The following is an 18,927-nucleotide window of genomic DNA, read 5'->3' as shown; positions in this document are numbered from 1 at the left end:
TCTCTTGCTGGGCTAGTGATGGCTGCCAAACAAGAAAACATCCCCTCTGCTCTAAATGTAGTATTCACAGAAAAGGAACAAGGGAACAAGGTTTATTGGTGTGCATCAGCATTCCCGTAACTGATATAAATGTGTCCCCACATCACTTCTATATTCCTTCATATACACGTTTCCCACACAGTTTGAAGTATCACAAGACTTGGTCAGAACAAACTTCTTTCTGCACCCTTTCATTTTCGTTAGTGCTAGAGGAAGACCTGGTGTTCAGCATCACATTTTATCCTCTTTTTCATACCGTTGAAGAGGAAGGCTCTTTGTTACTTCCTTTACTTCATCAAACCTTCATTACTTCATTCAATTAGCACAACCTTTCCTTGAACATACAGGCTTGGGGGGTTTTATTTGCCAAGTGTGGAGATCTCTGAATAGTAAGTGTGTGTTGAGATGTCTTTGGTTTTTCATATTTGTCCAACCACAGCCAAATTTTATGTATTTCTGAATGTTTTCAGTCCACATATCAAATAGAACAGTTCTGTAATTGTGTAAGAAAGAGGATTTGGAGAATTGAAATGATTGTTGCTCTGTTGTCATACACATTTTGATACAAACAGGTCTAAATAGTTACCCTAATGCTGTTTCCAGCTGATTTCAGCAATCTGCTTTCAGCTACATCATATTTTTGGCTTAGTGAGCCAAATGCAGGTGACTTTGCCTTCTGGGCACATGGAACTGGGTACTAAAAAACCTGCCAAACTTAACCTGGATAAGTGTGATTACTGCATTATCTTCTGTATTCTTTTATGCTTAATTGTATTTGCTATGAAATACCTGTATCTATTGAGGTTAGCTGTCTGCAAGTCTTAGTTACTAAAGGTAAGCTTTTAAGGGCTTGTGCAGGGGGTTATGTTGTTTGTGTTACCATAAATACAGATTTCTCAACTAACTTTTTGGTTCAAAGCTGAAGTGACAAGGGGAACCTAGAATAGTGATGTCCTTTTTTTATGGTGAACTTGTATCACAGTGAATTTAATTAAGTAGTTAATTTTCAGGACCCCTTCCTCTTATTGCTCTTGTATTGATCTTGATTTAGTAAAATCCAGCTACTTCTTGGGTAATACGGCTGGATTTTATTCATGCTGTGGTACTATGCTGTCTTGCATGTTACTGGGTTGTGATTATTAATCAGACCAAAACATTGAATTAGGAAGATGATAATTCTGAAGGACCTTTATTTTAGAATGGCAATAGTGGCAAATACCATCAGCAAAATAAGCCATTTCACTGCATATCGTTTGCACAGTATACAAGAGCTCTAATGTTGCCAGCTTCATCGAGTTAAGAGTGCAGAGTCAAGTTAGTATCTTTGGTTGTAAGGATTGTAACAACAATTGCAATTTAAATTAAAAATGTCTTTTATACGTAAACCATAGAGAACACAAAATTGAGCTGCTGTTCGTGCTTCTCTGGCACTGCAATGAAAATCCTGTGAAATGCTTTCTTAACATAAATGTTGCAAAAGCATTTTTTTTGAAGCAGAGAATAGATTTTTTTTCTTTTGGGACTCAGCTCCTGATGTGTTACTGGAGCTGGTGTTTTCTTCTAGTCCTGTTCCCCTTCAGAATATATGTGGTCACTGAACTGAACTCATTCTATATAAAATATGAAGGTCTTCCCTCTCATTTGAATGGAAGAGTTTTACGCCTGTCAGCCTTTTAGAATTTTTTATGAAGGATTTATGTGTTTACAACTGTGTAACTTATTTCTTTACCCACCTGGACAAGGACATAATTAAGGTTGAATAGGCTGGAGACAATAGTAAGGACATAAATGGATGAATGGTTATTACATGATAGGAATCTGGTGGGGTAACTTATTTCTGCATTTTCAGATTTTTAAATTTTTATGTCTATCTCTAGGGGCAGAGTCCAGAGAGTACTTGTGTGCAAACTGGGGTAAACCTTACCAGCCTTTCAAGTGTAACTGTTTCTTGACAATTTGTGTAAATGGAACTTCTTTTAAATTATTTTTTCCAATTTTTCTAATCTTAGCTCTTGTCTTTCTGGGATTGAGGAATGGTTTACAGTCTGCTTTCATTCTGTTGCACATTGTTAAAAATGAAATTTTAATCCCCAAACTCTTTTCTACTGAAAATTGTTGAGGTTGAAATGTTCTCAACTGGCTCTACCAGCTCCACTGACCTGTTTTGATGATCCTGTGTGGGTTACTTTGTTCTGTGAAAAAATGTTGGTCCATCGTAGAACAGTTTTACAGGTTAAACAAGAGAGGATCTTCTATTTCTTGTGTGGAACAGGGGGGCAAGTTGCCTCCCTTGTTGGGGAGACCCTGGAGATGCAGATGTCCTCAAGAAGAAGTGTCTGAGTGGCAAGGGGGACTGGAGGGGTGGTGAGTGGTAGCTCATTGCTCTTCCTGGCTTCCGTGTGCCTGCTCCCAGTTGATCTGTGTTGGAAATGGGCACAGGCGACAAGTGCTGGAGCCTCCATCCAGTCTCCAGAGGTGAGAAGCTCTGGCAGCATGGATCTGTGGGAGGTAGGTGGAGGGACTGTGCCTCCCTGTGGGTGGAGAATGAAGCTAAATGTGAAGTGAGAGGGAACCAAATCATGAATCGTTTTGTTTAAGGGGGGAAGGAGGGGGGAGAAACAGTCCCCAATTAGAAACACACAGAAAAGGAAGGGGTAGAGAAAACAGTAACTAGAAAATGAAATGGTTTAGGGAAAATGAGGGACAGGAAGTTAAAAATGCCGATGTTGTGGATGTATGACACAAAACAGAAATGAGTGTTTAAAAAAAAAATCTATTTTACAGCTTTTACATAAAACATGCTGAATTTCATGGATAGGGTGTTAAAAAAAGATGTCATAAAAACCACCTTTAATAGTGACTTGCTTGTTTAATTTGAAAGTGACCCATCAAATATGTAAGCCCACCAGTGTCCTACACCTGCGAGTTCATAGTGCAGAAGCATTAATTGCTTAAGCTCTGGCTATATCTCTTCCTAAATTTTCCATGCAATCAAGGTAGGACTGATGTTCAGTATGATTAGCACATGAAACACACCTGTAACAAGACTGTGTCTGTGACATCTGGTGTGTGTGTCACTCCCTGTGATGCATGAAGCTCAGCTGCTGAGCAGGTTCCCGAAACTAACTGAGAAGAGAGGTTATTCTGGCACTGGTGATGCTTTCTACAGTCTTTCTACAAACCTGATAACAAAATTAAAACAGGAGTCTAAAAGTCTTTTTTCGCATTGCTATTGCCTTCTGAGGAGACATTAGTAAGAATTATTGAAACAGATCCTGGGATAAATGGATATTTCACAACCACCTTACTAGAATCCTTCATTAAATTTACATTCCTGGCTACAGCTTTACATTTTTTTTTTCTTGTTGCAACTTTCTGCAGACATAGTAGTGAGAATTAATAAATCAGATCTCTTGGAAAACAGTTATTTCACAATCACCTTACTAATGCTGTTGTCAGGAATGTAAATAAATGAAGGAGTGCAGAGAACGGTATTATGGGATATCCAAATACCAATTTTAGTGAACAAGAAGGGAAGTTTTGCAAGACGGAGGTAAACAGAAACCAGCTTAGACACAGAACTTTTCTGTGGTCTGCCTTTGGCAACAGAAGCAGGAAAAGTATCTCAAGAAACTCTCCAAAGTAGCATCAGAGTGGAAGGGTAAAAATGCCAGCATCCCAAACTACCCAAGGAACTAAAGCTTTAGGTAGTTTGGGGAACTGAAGAATAATTCATTCTGTGGCTTATCTTTTGCAGATCCTTTCCTTCTGATAAAATTAATTGGTTGGTCTTTTGTTAAACCCTGATCTGGGAGCTAAGCACTCTGAAGCAGCATAAACTGATGTAAATCTGCCAGCTTCTCCCTTGATCCAACAGTGCTGTAGCATCCACTTGAAAAATACCAAACACATCAGCCAGACTCTACTGAGGAACTCTGTCAGAGTTTTCTCCCGATTTAAATCCATGGATGGTCCCCACCCAATTGCAGAAGGGGTGGTAGGTGGTGGTTGCGGGGAAAGCAGAACAGAAGCAAGAACCTGGAGTTAGGCCATCTGGATTCAGGTCAGCCTGGATTTAGGCTGGGTTTGGGTAGGGCTGCACCATTTGTGTGAGCTGAGAAACACAGGCCTCTTTCTCCTTTTGGCAGTGGTGACCAAAATAAGAGGGGCGACCAAACTGTGGGTGCCCTATTGATCATAGGATGAGAGGTGTGTAGGGTTTTGATGTGAAATGAGGTCAGCCTCCTTTGGCAGGTGGTATCTGGTTTCACTTTGCCTAGAAAGGTACAAAACGGCCCTTGACCCAGGAAAACCACCCTCTTTCAGGACATTTGCTTATGAAGGTGTTCAATTTAGATGAGAGGGAGAAGTACATTTTTTTACCCAACAGCTCTAACTTGTCTGAGGTGATACCCAGGGTAAAGTGGTAGACATATAAAACCAAGAAGGAAGACAGCTATAAAGAATGGAAACAAAATTAAGTACTTGACATGGAAATGTTTCAGGAACTGTGGTTTTATATGCTGCTCTTCTATTATTAATTAATTTTTTAAAAATAGCATGCACCCAGCAGCTCAGTGTATTATGGCAATTTTCTTCAATACTAAGAAATAAGAGAACAAGTGACTAGCATTGTGTGAGAGGTGCAGCACGTTGCTCTAAAGGATCCCAAGAGCTCAAATTTGTTCCACCCTCATTTTGGCACCCTCCCCTGCTGCTGTGACTGGTGAGCGAAAGACCTACTCCTAAGTAGGGGTAGGAGGACTTATCTCTCCCATAGATTTGACTGGATTATGATAACTTTATGTTTTCCTTTGGTCTCCTCTTCCTACATCAAATAAGTCAAGAAAAGGAGCTACTTGGATGGTCACCATGATCGATATTTTTCAGTACCATGGGTAATGAAAGTGCTGAGGATTTGTGTTGTCTGCTGGGGAGGCTGGAGGCAGAGCAGCATGGCCTGTTCTCAGAGTGTAGCATTACAGCCTGGTGTTTGTTTTAAAATATTAATCTAGCTTCAGATTGGAAAATCTGTTTTTTTTAATCTAGTGTGGTGTCCTGTTAGTGCTATCAGACCTTTGTAATTGCCAAAATAGGGCAAAAAAAATGGTCCTGGAAGCTTTCCATGCAGATAATCCGCCTTAAAGTGCAAACATGCTAAGTAAAGCGCCATGATTTTTGAACTGAAAGCCTTGTCACTGTCTTTGTGGGAGTAACTAGTGCATGAAAATGCAATCATTTACAGGAATACATGTGATATGGATACTGGATATACTTGAATTTGTTTTAGTAGTACCTGTATGGCCTTTCCACAGTGCTACCTCTGAGATTTGCTGTACATTGCTCAGCCTGGTGTGAATGCCTCGAAGCTGCTCAGTAACAAGGCGACCTGTGCGAGGCTCATCCTGCTCCCTCCAGCTCCCTCTGCTTTTGTGCAGGGTGTGAAGACTTGTTTTCGAAGAGCTATGGCGTTGCAGCTTATCCCAGCTCTGGGATGTGGACCTGGAAATATGCCATTTGTCCGTTTGCTGCTCGGTCCCAGGGTACTTACTTTCATTTTAGAAACAGACCTCCTGTATTTGGGTTGGCTTTCAGAGTTAACATAGTGATGCCATCTCTTAACAGCAAGAGCTGATCTGTGTGGGGAGGTGTCCTAGGAAAGCAGGCGTTCTGGAATAGCCTAATATTACAAGTCACCTGCTGATACGTATAAAAACCCGTGAGTATCTGTTAATATTGCCCTCTTTTAGGGCAGTGACACTAGAGAAGGCTGAAGCATGCAGCATCTATCATTACATTTTTTTTCATTGCCCTGTGGGGAAAAAAAAAGGGAGGTTTTTTAATAAGTTGTTATGAGTCCTAAGAAGTCAACTAACTTTTGTTTAGCAGTTGTGCTCACATCAGCATGATTTCCTTCTAAAAGGCTGAATATGTTCTGCAACAGCAGGAATTTTATGAATATTTCATGAGTAGCTTAAGTTAGAGATTGCAGGATTAAAAGGAGGAAACTGGGTCAATTGCACATGGTGTAAGCATCTAACTTCTTTAATGCTAAATTCATGTATGTTGTATTTTGAAAGCTGAAGAAGTGGGTTTTGGGTGGGTGGGGTTTTTTGGTGTTTTTTTGTGGTGGTGTTTTTTTTTTTAATTTGACCATCTTCCAGAAAAACTACTTTTCCCTTTGGAATTTTGTGGGCCAAATCCCAGGAGACTTCCGGGGTTTCACAGTGTGTGCAACCACTTCAGGAGATGCTTTTCCAGCAAGCCCAGCACCATTCTGCACAAAGACTATCTTGCTGCCTTTCTAGGTATATCACTGGGTTTGAAGAACCCGGGAGCAAGGACAGTAAGTGTTGTATCCTCTAGAGTTGAAGTTGAGGCCAGTTCTCAATGGATGAAGCTCTTCCAGTAGAGCTTTTGAGGGCCTGCTGGAGCGTAAGCCAGCACATACAAAAATGATGAACCTTGGGGTACATTCGGAAGGGCCGAGGGAGGTGCTGGGGCCGGTGCCTGCCTGCAGCACCGCTGACCTGGCTCCCGCATGCTCCTTCCCAGGGACCCCCGTGCTCGGGGCAGCAGTGTGCTCCATAGCTTCGTGTGTGGGCTGCCAGGGGCTCGTTAGGAAGTATGCTCCCCCATGACATGAGAGCTGTTTGGAGAGCAGAGACGATACACTCGCAGTGATAATCACTGGTGGTGGTGGGAGGGTAAGGTGCATGCAGGTGTTCTCCATGGAGCATTGCAGCACAGCTCCCACAAGGTTTGCTGAAGATAAACTTGCTCCGTTGAGTGTATGTACTTGTCCACTATTACAGCGTGCAGCTGATGGACCTACAGAGTGCTGGTGTTTGTGTTAGATGGTGTTTTCAAATATTGGTATTAGCTGTAACTGCCAAAGCCACTACCAGTGCTCAGATAAATGGACTAACCACCTGAAATTCAGACTAAAGGAAAGGAAGATTTCTTACTCCACTGTCCCTTTCTGAAGATTAGTTGCGCAGAAGAGATGGAGAATGTAGTGACAACATCATGCCAGTATTGTAGTGGCCTTATAAACAGAACTAATTAAATGCAAGAGAAAGGATCCTAATGACCATGTTTTTTCAAATCTCTCTTACACCTGTAGGTGTTTTAGTGGCTCCCTTGCTTAACCTAAGTTGTGTTTTATTGTTCTACCTCTCTCCTTGGCATTGTGTGCAGTGATATTAGGCTTCATTTTGATTCAAAAGTTGATGATACAGAAGATGTATAAAACCCCAATGTATTATAAGCCTCTTTGGAGCTGTATATAGTCAATATGACTATTCTCAATGTTTTCACATACACATTTTTACTCTCATGTCATTGTTACCCTTAATAGTTAATATCTTTTGTCTTCATATTTTCAACCATGTAGACATTTTTCGACTTGGTGTATAAAACACGTAAATGGATAAGCTGTAACAAGTCTTTTAGTGGTCTTTGTGGCTTTTTAAAATATGCATGGAAGTAAAAGTGTATAAATGTAATTGCTTGCTTAGCATTATTGTGGTAAAAGGCATTTCTAAGTTTAATATTGGTTGGGGGTTTTTTTTGCTATACAAATAACACCAGTGCAAGATGGACTGTTTGATATCTCTGCCAGTGCAAGTGCTGAGCACTCAGTGGGACAGGAGCTTGGGGAGGGTAACCCACCTAAGGACTCCCACCAGTCCTGGTTGCTGTCTCTGTGCTAGCTTAGTCCTCCTCTCTGCAGCTGCCTTTGGAAGCCATCATCTGTCCTGTAGTTTTGTCCCATGATGGGTTTTAGGGATTTTAAGGAAACTGAGAAATACAGTGGCTGGACCTACATGATTGTGACCCTCCTTTTGTGCAGGCTCAAACTAAAAGCTGACATTGCGTTGTGTTAAAGGAGCCTGAACTGACCTTTAAGATTTGTCTTCCTTCCCTTATTTCTTCTCCTCCCTCTGAAATACCTCCACTGAGTAATAACATGCAAATACAAAACATAAAGCCAAAGAAACAGATTTCTTTTGGGTTCATTTAGGCTTTTGTCCTATTAATTCCTTGGCAGATGTTTTCTTTTTAAGGCTGCAGTCCATCACGTAGTGTGTTTTATCTGGAGTGAACGCTAACGTCGCTTTTAAAAGAGGCAGTAATGTTAATGATGAAGAGCAAAGTGCCAAGGACAAGTAGACCCTGTTTCTGGCATTCTTAAACTAGAATTGGATTGCTTTAGCTACAGCTTTTGTGGCTGACTGGCTTCCATCTCTGCTTTTTATCATAACATTGTGGGTTTTTTACAGCAATTAAATCACTACTCATTCACTACTCATAAAGTTATGTCATGTCAAACAGGGGTTTTGCTCAATAAAGATCAAGTTTGGTTTCTGTTATTAAAATGTTGAATACTGCCTCTTCACTAGGAATTATCATGGAAATTAATTCTGGTTTTATTGGGAGTTAAATTAATGTGGTTTTGGTTTTGATTTTGTTTCTTTTCTTCTTCTTTTCTCCCTGTTCAGCTGTGAGGTCTGGCTGGCTGCCCCCACCACCGCCTGCACTGCCCCCTCGACCTTCTGTATCTCAGGTATGGACAAAGGTTTAGCACTTTGCTGTGTTTTATTCACTTATTTATGTTACTATTGCAGTGGTTAGCCCAAGTTGGCTTGACATGGCAGTTCTTGCTTCCAAGTTAATGCAAATCTGCAGTTTGCTCTGCAGTTCCATACATGTCCTTTTTCATTGGTCTGTCTAGCCGGTGTGTTGCACTGTCAAATTAGACTAATTAAATCTCTTTGTAGTAGAGCTGACATGCACCCACTAGAAAAAAACCTGTAAATTAAAGGCTGGTAAGGCTAGTCTACTACTAAGAGTTTCATGCCCGAAAGGCATGGGCTTGGTACCTGCTATTTGCTTCTGAAGCTTCAGATGCTCAGAGGGCATCTGCTAAGGGAGCCACAGCATGTAAGAATATATTTCACCTGTGGGTTTAAAAAATAATGCTGAAAGGAAGCAAATGCCGTGTCAGTTACTTTATTAAGTTTCAAATCATTAGTGGTGCGCTTTTGTTTTGCTTTTTGGATGGGTTTTTGTTTGTTTGTTTTTAGAGCATCACATAACCACAGCACAAAGCAAATTGACTAAATCATGTGTGTCTGCATCCAGATACCTCTTAATGTTTTAGGAAATGATGGAGGATCAGCATCATGCTCTTTTTGTGTTGTTGGCTCTGTTAAGTCTTAGGCGGCAGTATGCTTCATATATTGCTCCCGTAGGTGAAGTGTATAATAGAAAACAAGTCCATAGAGGAGCTAACAGCCCATTACATATAAAAACTTGGTGAGATACCTTCCTCGGGCCCGAAACAGTCCTCACTTGAGTTTTGCATCTACTCTTAGGAGTCTACTGTTGAACACCTCCTGCGGCACTGTGCTTGTGATAGAAATGAGAAAAGACTCGTTGCCACCCCCAGCTCCACCAGCAGCTCGTTGCTCTCTTCCTCTCCCCAGCCCTTTTTAGCATCTGAGTGCAGCTAGTTTCTACCTTGAGGACTGTAGAGCCATTCTGGTTTGAGCTTGCGTGCTTCCCCCGAGTCACTATGGCATTAGCCATACTGCGACACCACGTGCTCCTTAGTGCACCCATCACATTCCTGCTTGGTCTAATGCTCCCCCAACAGCAGTGTTTCCCTCTGGCTCCCTCCGATCCCATGGCACAGCTCCCTGCCTCCCTGCCTTTTGTCTGCAGCAGCTGCTGCTGCAACCCACACTGGCCCTGGCCCTCCTGCTGCTCAGACTTGCCACAGCATGATGGCTCCATGCACTGCAAGCCCTCTTGCTGCCATTGGGAAAAGCAATAAATACAACAAATCCTATTCTTACAGAAAAAACTCATTGTTTTCAAGCAAGGTTCTGCTAATTGTTTGTTTTTGTGTCCTGTGATAGATTTGCATTTCTCTAGCAGGGCAGTGAGGAGAGATGTTAATTTATGTATGCATGTCCAGCAGCTTTCTTACCACATCACAAATACTGAACCAACTGCTCATCCTACACTGGGCTATGCAGAATATGGGACCTTTCTAAAACGATAAACGCAAGAAGATTCTCATGTGAAATTCTTGATCCAATCCTGTCCAATACAAGAGTCTGTCTTCTGAAAGAAAAAAAACAGTGACTTCTGTGTCTACTCAGTAATGAATGTAGCTGATGCTTTGCTTACATGCATCACTTACATTTACTTAATTTATTTCTGATTATTTTTACAGATATTTAATCAAATATCTCATCAAAATATTCTTGTTCTGACATCCAGCAAAAATGTACATAAAACCAGTTCTTGAAAACATAATAAACTTCACGCTTTTCACATTCTGTTTATTTTATCTCCAAGCGTGCCTTTCTGTGGTAAAGGTAACAGACAGTAGGGAAGTCTGTGTGATGGGGTTATAATTCAGCTGAGCTGATCCTTACGAGCAGCATGTAAGCAATAGTAAGCATATGGATTACATTAGTCCAGTGGGGCCCTTGATTTAAAGAACATGAAGAAGTTGAGGGAGGGATCTGCTTTCAAAACTGAGGCAGGATCAAGAACTGAAGAAAAGCCATGATGCTGAAATGACACATTCAGCTTTTTGCTGTTTCAGGATTTACTAAACTCTTCTTAAATTTCTGTTTTAACTTATTTTTCAACAATGTTATTGAAAATTCATTTTTTTATTGCCGTAACATTTTGCTATATGCCTGTAGTTAAGCACTGTGAATGACAAATGTAGCTTGGAAATGAAGTGTACCCCACATATTTCAGGTGGCTGTGCACCATATCAGTACACTCGTGGTGTGATTATTTTGGCTCAACTTTGGAAATCAGTTGATGGAGGAGGAGAGGGAAATAATTTCTTCTGAGGACTAGAGTTTTCTATGGATGGTTGAGAAGCAGCCTGGACCGATTGACTCTTTAGAGTGAAATTAACAGGCTCATGGAATGTAAAGGCCAAAGTACATAAAAGAGAGGTACCAAGGGGTAGGTATTACATTTCAGTGGAGCAGAAGTCCTCCTGTGAGCTTAATCAATAGCAGTATAGACATGGCATTTTGACTTTGGTCCTGGGTTGCTGTTGGTTTTAGTAGAATTTGTTTCAACCTTTAGGAAAACATTATTTTTCCTGTCAGAACCTCCAAGGTAATCAAGCTTGGTAAGTTACTGAAACACTGGTTATTCAGAGTGTGCCAAACGTCTCTAGTCGTATCACAGACTTATTAAATCATGTCCACATCCAACTCTTCCTCCACAGTGCAGTCAGATGAATAACGAGGGAGAGGGACTGTATCCCTGGTTGAGTGTAGCACAAGGTAAAACTTAGAGCTGATACTGCTGTGGCCTTGACTCTGGAGCTCAGTGGATGCACAGGCTTACTGTGAGAGGCTCGAGTCTTGGGATCCTGCAAGGACTTGGCCGGTTTATGGGGAAATAGCAGGGCTGGCCTCTCTGCTCTGGGTTGCTGCTGCCAGCCCATGCCATCCCACACCTCTGATGGGTAGACACCTTTACAGGTGCGGCTTCATCTCTTCTTACCTCTACAATGGGTTTTAGGGTTAGTGGATTAACTCTGCATTTCATTCTTATTGATGGCCTCTAAAAGGCTCTGGTAGCTCCATCTGCTCGGGTATTTTCTCCATTGCCAAGGTCAGCGTTGTATTGGCTTCTTATCAGTCCACAAACTGTACCCAAGTTTTCCTCAGGGCTTTCACCAGACATTTCTCCGATGCAGTGGTGCTTTCATCTGAGGTCCTTATGGTGACTGTAAATAAATTTAATCAATAAAGATGGACAAAAGGCAAGTTTACATAATGTGGATACACCATTATCTCCAATTTATGATCTTTTAACCCAAATTCCAACCTGTATATCTCTGCACTGCAAGCCATCTTGAATTGATGTTTCCAGTAAGACATTGTGAAATGCAGTATGAAATGCTCTATTAGAATCCTCAATTCATGTTGCTTTCCTATTAAAAAAAGAAAGTAATTCAAGTTTTGCCTAAATTCTATAAAGGGCACTTGGAAAGATTATGTATAGAAACAGGCTTATACAAAGACCTGAGTTTTGTTTTGGATAATATGTTACTTTGAAGTGTTTTCCTTTTACTCTATGTATATGCCTGTGTAACTTCACTAGCACCTACTGTAATCCCAAGTAGCACGTCTCACACGTACCAAGTCTGCAGTAGCTGCTTGGATTTAAGGATAATTTTACCTGTATCACTTTCTCTATTTCTTCAGACCATAAACATTAATATGCTGCAAGCTATTGTACAGACTTAGGACACTGGCAATGTCTTACCTCTTTGCTCACTTCTCATGACATGCTATAGTTAGGGCTTTTCCACTCTTTTTTTTTAAAAAAAAAAATCTGTTGGTTTTTCAAGTTTTTAGGGATTTTTGTGTCATCCTCATTGTCGTCCCCCCACCCCGAATGATGGTATATAAAATAGATAACGTATAGCTTGTTGAAGTACCTACTGTGTTTGTTTCTGGGCTTGTAGAGGACTGGATTCAGTGGCTCGGGTACTTTTTCCTGATCCTGAGTTCCTAACTTAATGGTAAACTTAAGTCATCAAGGAGAAATGGCATAAAGGTAGCCTTAAAACTTTTGTGCGGACCCAGAGCTGTACACAGAAAATTTGTGTAACTTGGAGGTGGTAAAAATCACAATAGGAAGGCAATAGCGTATGTAGCTGATTTGCAGTGACACAGATTTCAGATAGAAAATAACTTTGAGTGCTTGCGAATAACACTCCACTGGAACCAAACCATGTGTATGCACATCTCATATAAGCCTCTGTTGTTATTTTTTTTAAACGGAAAACAAAATAATACTTTATTACTGTTGGCTTTTAAGCCTACAGAAGTCATTTACCACAGCTGCCTACTGTGGGAGATTCAGTAGCATATTTATGCTAATAGGAATTACGGATGAACACTGAAGAGCAAATATAACTTTAGGATTTTATCCAACATCAGCTCACTATCTGCAACATTGCCCAATTAGATCAACGTTCCTTTATTTAAATTACTCTATTTCGGTTCCTTCCTGTCCAGTAATGAAGGCGTATCTTCAGTCCTGCCTGTGCTGTATCTAAGGGGATTTGAAAGCAGCGGGAGTGGAAGAAAACCCTGTATATCTTGGCTGAAAAAACTGATGTTCCTAGTCTCTTTTCCCAGAGTCTAAATTTTAAGCCTGTTGGTTTTGTAAATTCACACTGGTTTGTGCTAGACTTTTATTTCTGGAGACCTTGGGACCTGCTTTTCCCACTGGTTCCATGCTGTCAGTTTTGACAGGCGCTGAAAAATTATGAAGGCAAAGTGTTCAAGTGAAGTGGAGTAGGTAGGCAGCTGTTAACATTTTCAAATTGAAGTGTCCTGAGTACACTGCAGCTCTAAAGATTAAAATCTTGCCGTTACATGACCTCAAGAGTTAGGCTGTCAGCTTAGTGGCCATCATTACCGTTAGATGTTATTGATTTGGTGAAACCATGGAAACAAAGTGCTGTGAGGGATGATGGGTGGGTCATCCTACCCAGTCCCAGGCACCTGGTGTTGTTGGAAAGCGAAGATATTATTCTTTTTAACGTATCGAATGTTGCGCTCTCCAAATGTTACTTGATACTTCATAATTCCTTGAAGCTTTTTGGCCATTCATCATCCTGAATTGCAAGCGAAAACTGGGACCCAGTTCAAGAAGTTGTCTCTACTAACAAGCCTCCGTGCTCTGCTGAATCCACGGAGAGCCACGAGCATGGGATGTGCTCAGGCTGGGTCTGTAACGCTCAATTACATGTGCCCACACTGATCCATGGTGCCGAGGCCAAGAGGTGGGAAGGGCTCCCATCTGTGCTGCTGAGACCTCTCGGCCTCCTGAGTGGGATGGCCTCCTGCAGCCTCCGTGCTGGGAGCTGGTCCGGGGTCCCACCACAGCCAGCATCTTTGGGTAAAGCCAAGATACGTGGAGGATGAGGTAGGGTTTGCCTGTCTCTGTTGCGGGGTTGTTTGGAGAAAATGTTCAGCCAGCTGAGGTGCTGCCTTACTCTGTAAAATTATGTGAGGAATTTCAGGCCCTGGCAGGATACCTGGAGTTTTACAGGAAGGAATTTTTTTGTTATAGAAATAAAAATTACAAAAAAAAAAAGTTAAGATTTTGCTTTTGGCAGCATGGTATTTGTATAAGTGATGGTATTCTCCCAGACAACCATTTTATATTTAACCAAAGGAATACTTTTTTAGCTTGCATTTACAACCACAGTGCAAGAAGAGGGTGGGTTTTTTAATCATCTCCACAGTTTTGGCTGCAGAATAACATATGTTGTATAATCTGTGCAATAGGTACTGAAGAAGCCTGTAACTGTAATAAAACTGAAAGTCTTCTATAACATGAAAGATTTTGCCATCTGCCACTTTAATATAATACAAGTGGTTTATCTTCCTCTCATGAAAATTATGTATTGAATCTAAAATGGCCAGACAAAATAAATTGCGGTTTAAGAAGTGGTGGAAAGTAGCACAGTTAAAATTGAATTTGAGGAATAGTTGTGGATGCCATAAAATCCTTTCTAAAGAGATTTCTGGGAGAGTGGAAGAAGGGCGAATATCTTAATTAAAATGTGTTGTAATATTTTTTTAATTTGGCTTCACATTTATCATAAAAACAGCAACAAAAAAAGAGCTGAAAATCCAATGCCTGTATCTCTAGTGGAATGCACATACCCCTTTCTAGCTTACGTTAATCGGGTTCTGTGGAAGTGGAGTATTAGAACAGATTGTTGATGCTTCCATCTGGGTCCTATTCTTTCCTTGCAAATGGGCTGAACATTGCAGCAATTTGTTTGTATTTACTGCCTTTTTCCTCCACCTTATCACCAGCCCTCAGATAGCTCAGGGAGAGAAAAGGCTTATCAAAACTTCAGGGCTGCACAGCGCTGAGAAAGCAGGCAGCACACTTAAGACCCTGGCAGCTTGTTGCATTTGCATCCCTATGGGTTTTCTTTCTGTCTTATCATTTTCAGTTTCTGTAACAAGCAGTAAAAAGAATTGATGATTCAGTGTGGGATGCATAAGGCTCGCAGAAACTGGAATTGAGACATCTTGACTTCTTAGAAACTGGCATTAAGTGCAAAAATATGAATGTTTAGAAAAGAGCAAAATACCTCTTAAATGAACTTATGTAGAGATGATAGAAGATTGCAATGGGCACATACTGAGCTTTAAGCGTATTTAGTATCCTTTTTCTTACAGATAAGCTGTTCTCAATACTTTTTTGCAAAGCTAAGCAGTGGCACTCTATAGGTAATGATTATGGGCTATTCCAATGAATGCACAGAGATAATGTCATTTCTGCGAGTAGTGCCATTGACTACAATGGGACTATTTCCATGTGCAAAGTTAGCCTGGAGCGTAAGTGTGGGCGAGATTGAATTGTGGGAAAGATTGACTATCTACTTCACCTCTTGCAAAAAGGCTCTCAGGTAACAGAAATATGAAAGCTCTGCGTAGACCTGTTCTGGAAGATTAGTTATGGATTGTCTGGAAAAGTGGGTGTGAAATCTACGTATAATCCAGCATGGCAAAGCAAAAGAACTGGAAATGTAAGTGAAGAACCAGTTGTTAAGGTAATGCGTTCTCTTACAGTTACGAAAATCTTTCATCTGGGGCCTTTGAAGCACTTAGTGCTTAAGTGAGCGTTACATATTCTTTTAGAAGGGTACTGTTAAGTATCGTCACATGGAGCAGTGAGGGGATTATGAATGGCTGGTCAAGGATCATACGATGAAATAATGAGCATTTGCAATTCCTAATGCTCTCCTTAATGATGAAGAATTATCTGTCCTAATGCTCAATGTTGGCTGTAGGCCACAGGTTGGTCTCTGGCCGGGGCCTTTGTACAGAAACTTTGTTGGCCAGTTTTATCTGCTGCCTGGAAGAATGAGGAGAGTATGGCTATTCCTAGAAAACACAAGACTGCGCTGGGGAAGAAGGAGTGGCTGCCTGTTAATAACCGGACTTTGGTCTTTGCATAGAGAAGCTCTTCAGGGGATTTGGAATAGGACACTGTCTTGCTCTTTTCTGTGGTCACTTGCTCTTCTTCCCCAAATCAAGATACTTCCAGGCCTGGTCTGCAGACTCTCTTTGGTGTTGCTGGTAGCGCACACGAGCAGGATTTTCTTTGCCTGACTACTATAACCCTGGACATGGACCCAGCCATACCAGCACAGCAGCACTTCCTGTGTCAGTGGCTTACTCCATTCTGTGGACGTGAATGGGGTGCACTTTTAAGCACTTTTACACTACTGTAACTGAATTTTCCTTTGGAAGACCATATTGCATAATGTATAGTCTCTCAGTTTTATAAAACAGCGGTGAAGAATTTTAAACCCTAACATAATGGTGAGAGGTTTCCAAAATGTGGGAAAACTTTAAGACATTTATTGCTGTGATGGAGGGAGGCAGTTTATTGCTGTGTTTCTGAATGAGAAAGGAGTTGCCCGAAGACTGTACTAAGCAAGGTATAAAACCAATGAAGAACTAAAGGGAACCCAACTCAGCTGCTCCTGATGGATCACCTTTTCCTTACACTCCAGTATAGGAGCTTGGACTGGAATATCCTGGAGCCAGTCTCACTCTGCCCATGACCTGAAGGCTACAAGGACTAGCTTTCACCCCACATCCAAATTAGTGAAGGGAAGGAAATCTGAAGAATCCTTCTGCCAAAAGAAAAAGCAGGAGTTATTTTTCCTTTAAAATCCATGTGGGGCCGGTGTGAGGAGACACTAGCTTTTGCAAACATATTTGTAAAGCCTCTCAGGCCTTGCCTAGAGGACTTAGTTGGGTGAGCTGAATCAGCAAACCTTCTTTGCATCGTTGCACGTTGGAGTTAAACAAAAGATTTTTGCCTGGGTTAAATGCTGTCAGTCCCTGAACAAAATCCCCTGCAGCAGCATACCGATTTTTTTACGCTTGGGCACTTGTGTCAGAGGCACATCGCTCTGAGGAATGGAGATGTTTTGTAGAGGACAACTTGTAACTTTGCTGGCAGATCACTGATGCATAGACCTGGCTCCTGCAGGAGAGGGAAAGGAGATGCTCCAAAGAGCCGAGGCTCTCGGTGCCCAGCGCCGCTGGCTGCCCTCCCTGTGGGGCAGGCTGGATCTGTGGGCTCCGAATAATGCAGACAGCTCTCCTGGGGTACTGTCCTCTAAGCAAAGCACTCTGAAATGGCCTGTCCCACATGCCACTAGGTGGCACTTTAGGGACATGGCAGTCACTTGGTTTTATTCATCATGCATGAGCTGCACCACCACAACTGGTTTTTTCCCCCCCCCCCCAGTCAAATATAACCATTTATTTATTTTTACCACCTGCCTGCTCCAGCCAGCCCCTGCCCAGCTGGCTGCTGAGCTTTACCACCCTCATGTCCTGGCAGCAGGGAGGAGTGGCCAGGCCAGTGGCCCAGTCTCAGTCAGCGGTTGCCACAGCTGTACGGCTGACAGCCACATCACAGCACTCAGCTGGTGAAAAATGTATCTCACATCAGTAGGAACTGTGATATCAAACTGGTGGAAATTTTGAAATCTTACCCTTTTTGGCATCAGCACTCCAATTTATATTTGCTTCTACCAGAACACAAAGTTTACTCTTTCTTTTCCCTTTTCAGTTCCCTTCAGTTTAAAACAGTATTCTCCTGCAATGAGACCATTAACAAAACAAAAGAAAACAAAAAAAGGGTGTTTCTGCAAAAGTTTGGGATTTTTTTTTCTTTTTTTCTTTTTTTTTCCCCCTCCAGGTCCTTCATCTTACTGTGATTTCAATTTTCCTGCTTATTTGCAATTGACATTGTGGAGTACCAGTCTGTTCAGTTACTTCTACACTGTTTGAACATATGGGTTCTCGATAAGCTGCATTTTATCTGTATGTGAATAAGATGGGGTTGGTCTCCTTTCTTTTTCATTCTGTGGAATAAGTTACCATATTCTTGCTTTTGATACAAAGTGTAACATAGACTCCAAAAAGGGTGTGAGCACCAGAAACTGCCTGCCTGGCCAGGTTAGGGGGGTATCTAGTGCTCCCTGTCCAAGAAAGGTCGTTAAGAGCTGGCTCTCATATACCTCTGTCATTGCTCTGTGTTCTGCAGCAAAGCTGTAGTTTATAATACACATATTATGTGGCGCTCTGAAAGACTCTATTTACTCTTTCTGTCCCTAAATTAATGATTTGTCAAAGAGATGCAGTTTGGGCCCAGATTTGTCATATGGTTCTGTTGGATATTTGAGCTTCACTATCCACAAATCATTCATGAAAGACTTGTGGACCTTGCCAGGCTACTGTTACCAGTGCTTAGAGCCTTGCACTTCTTTCAAATATATAAAAAAGTGGTTGTAGAAATCAGGGAGGTTATGGGCTATTCAACTTGCTGATAAAGAAATGCTCTGTTATCAAATAGACTTTTAAAGGTCTTTGAATTTGTAGACAGAAAAATAGATTTCTTTTTCCATTTCACTCTCCTATTTGTACCGGAGGTGTACAGTTGTAGATGAAGCACTGCAACCCATGAAAAGCTTTCCAGAATTAAAATGTTAGTATCCAGTAGTTATTAAAATCCAAATATTTAATATATTAATATTCAAATAACCCTGGAAAATTAGAAGGTGGGTTTGTGTTTGATTTTTTTTTTGGTTGATTGTGGCTTTTTTAACCATCAGATAACACTACAGTTGTAGCACACTTTTAGAAGAGAAGGGAAGAGAAATCTTGGCAGCCAAAACAGCTTTTCCTCCTCTCCTGAGGAATTTCACATGCATTTTTAAAAAGATTCCAAATCTCCCTCCTCTGTGCATGTGCTCAACACCGTACAGTTGGA

General features: G+C 41.3%; 1 protein-coding gene across 6 annotated transcripts in view; it reads left to right on the top strand.

The window, feature by feature from the left end:
• The window catches only part of REPS2 (RALBP1 associated Eps domain containing 2), a 103,174-nt gene that overhangs the window by 73,969 nt on the left and 10,278 nt on the right, over positions 1-18,927 (top strand). For all 6 annotated transcript variants that reach the window (XM_068425284.1, XM_068425280.1, XM_068425282.1 and 3 more), the window contains exon 14: positions 8,544-8,608. In XM_068425284.1, the coding sequence (XP_068281385.1) occupies positions 8,544-8,608 (65 nt within the window). The remainder of the gene's footprint in view (positions 1-8,543; positions 8,609-18,927) is intronic.

Source organism: Nyctibius grandis, chromosome 2 (assembly GCF_013368605.1).
Source record: "Nyctibius grandis isolate bNycGra1 chromosome 2, bNycGra1.pri, whole genome shotgun sequence".
NCBI classification, from domain to species: Eukaryota; Metazoa; Chordata; class Aves; order Nyctibiiformes; family Nyctibiidae; genus Nyctibius; species Nyctibius grandis.
The sequence above is the reverse complement of the archived record's forward strand: the minus strand, read 5'-3'. Positions and strand labels throughout refer to the sequence as shown.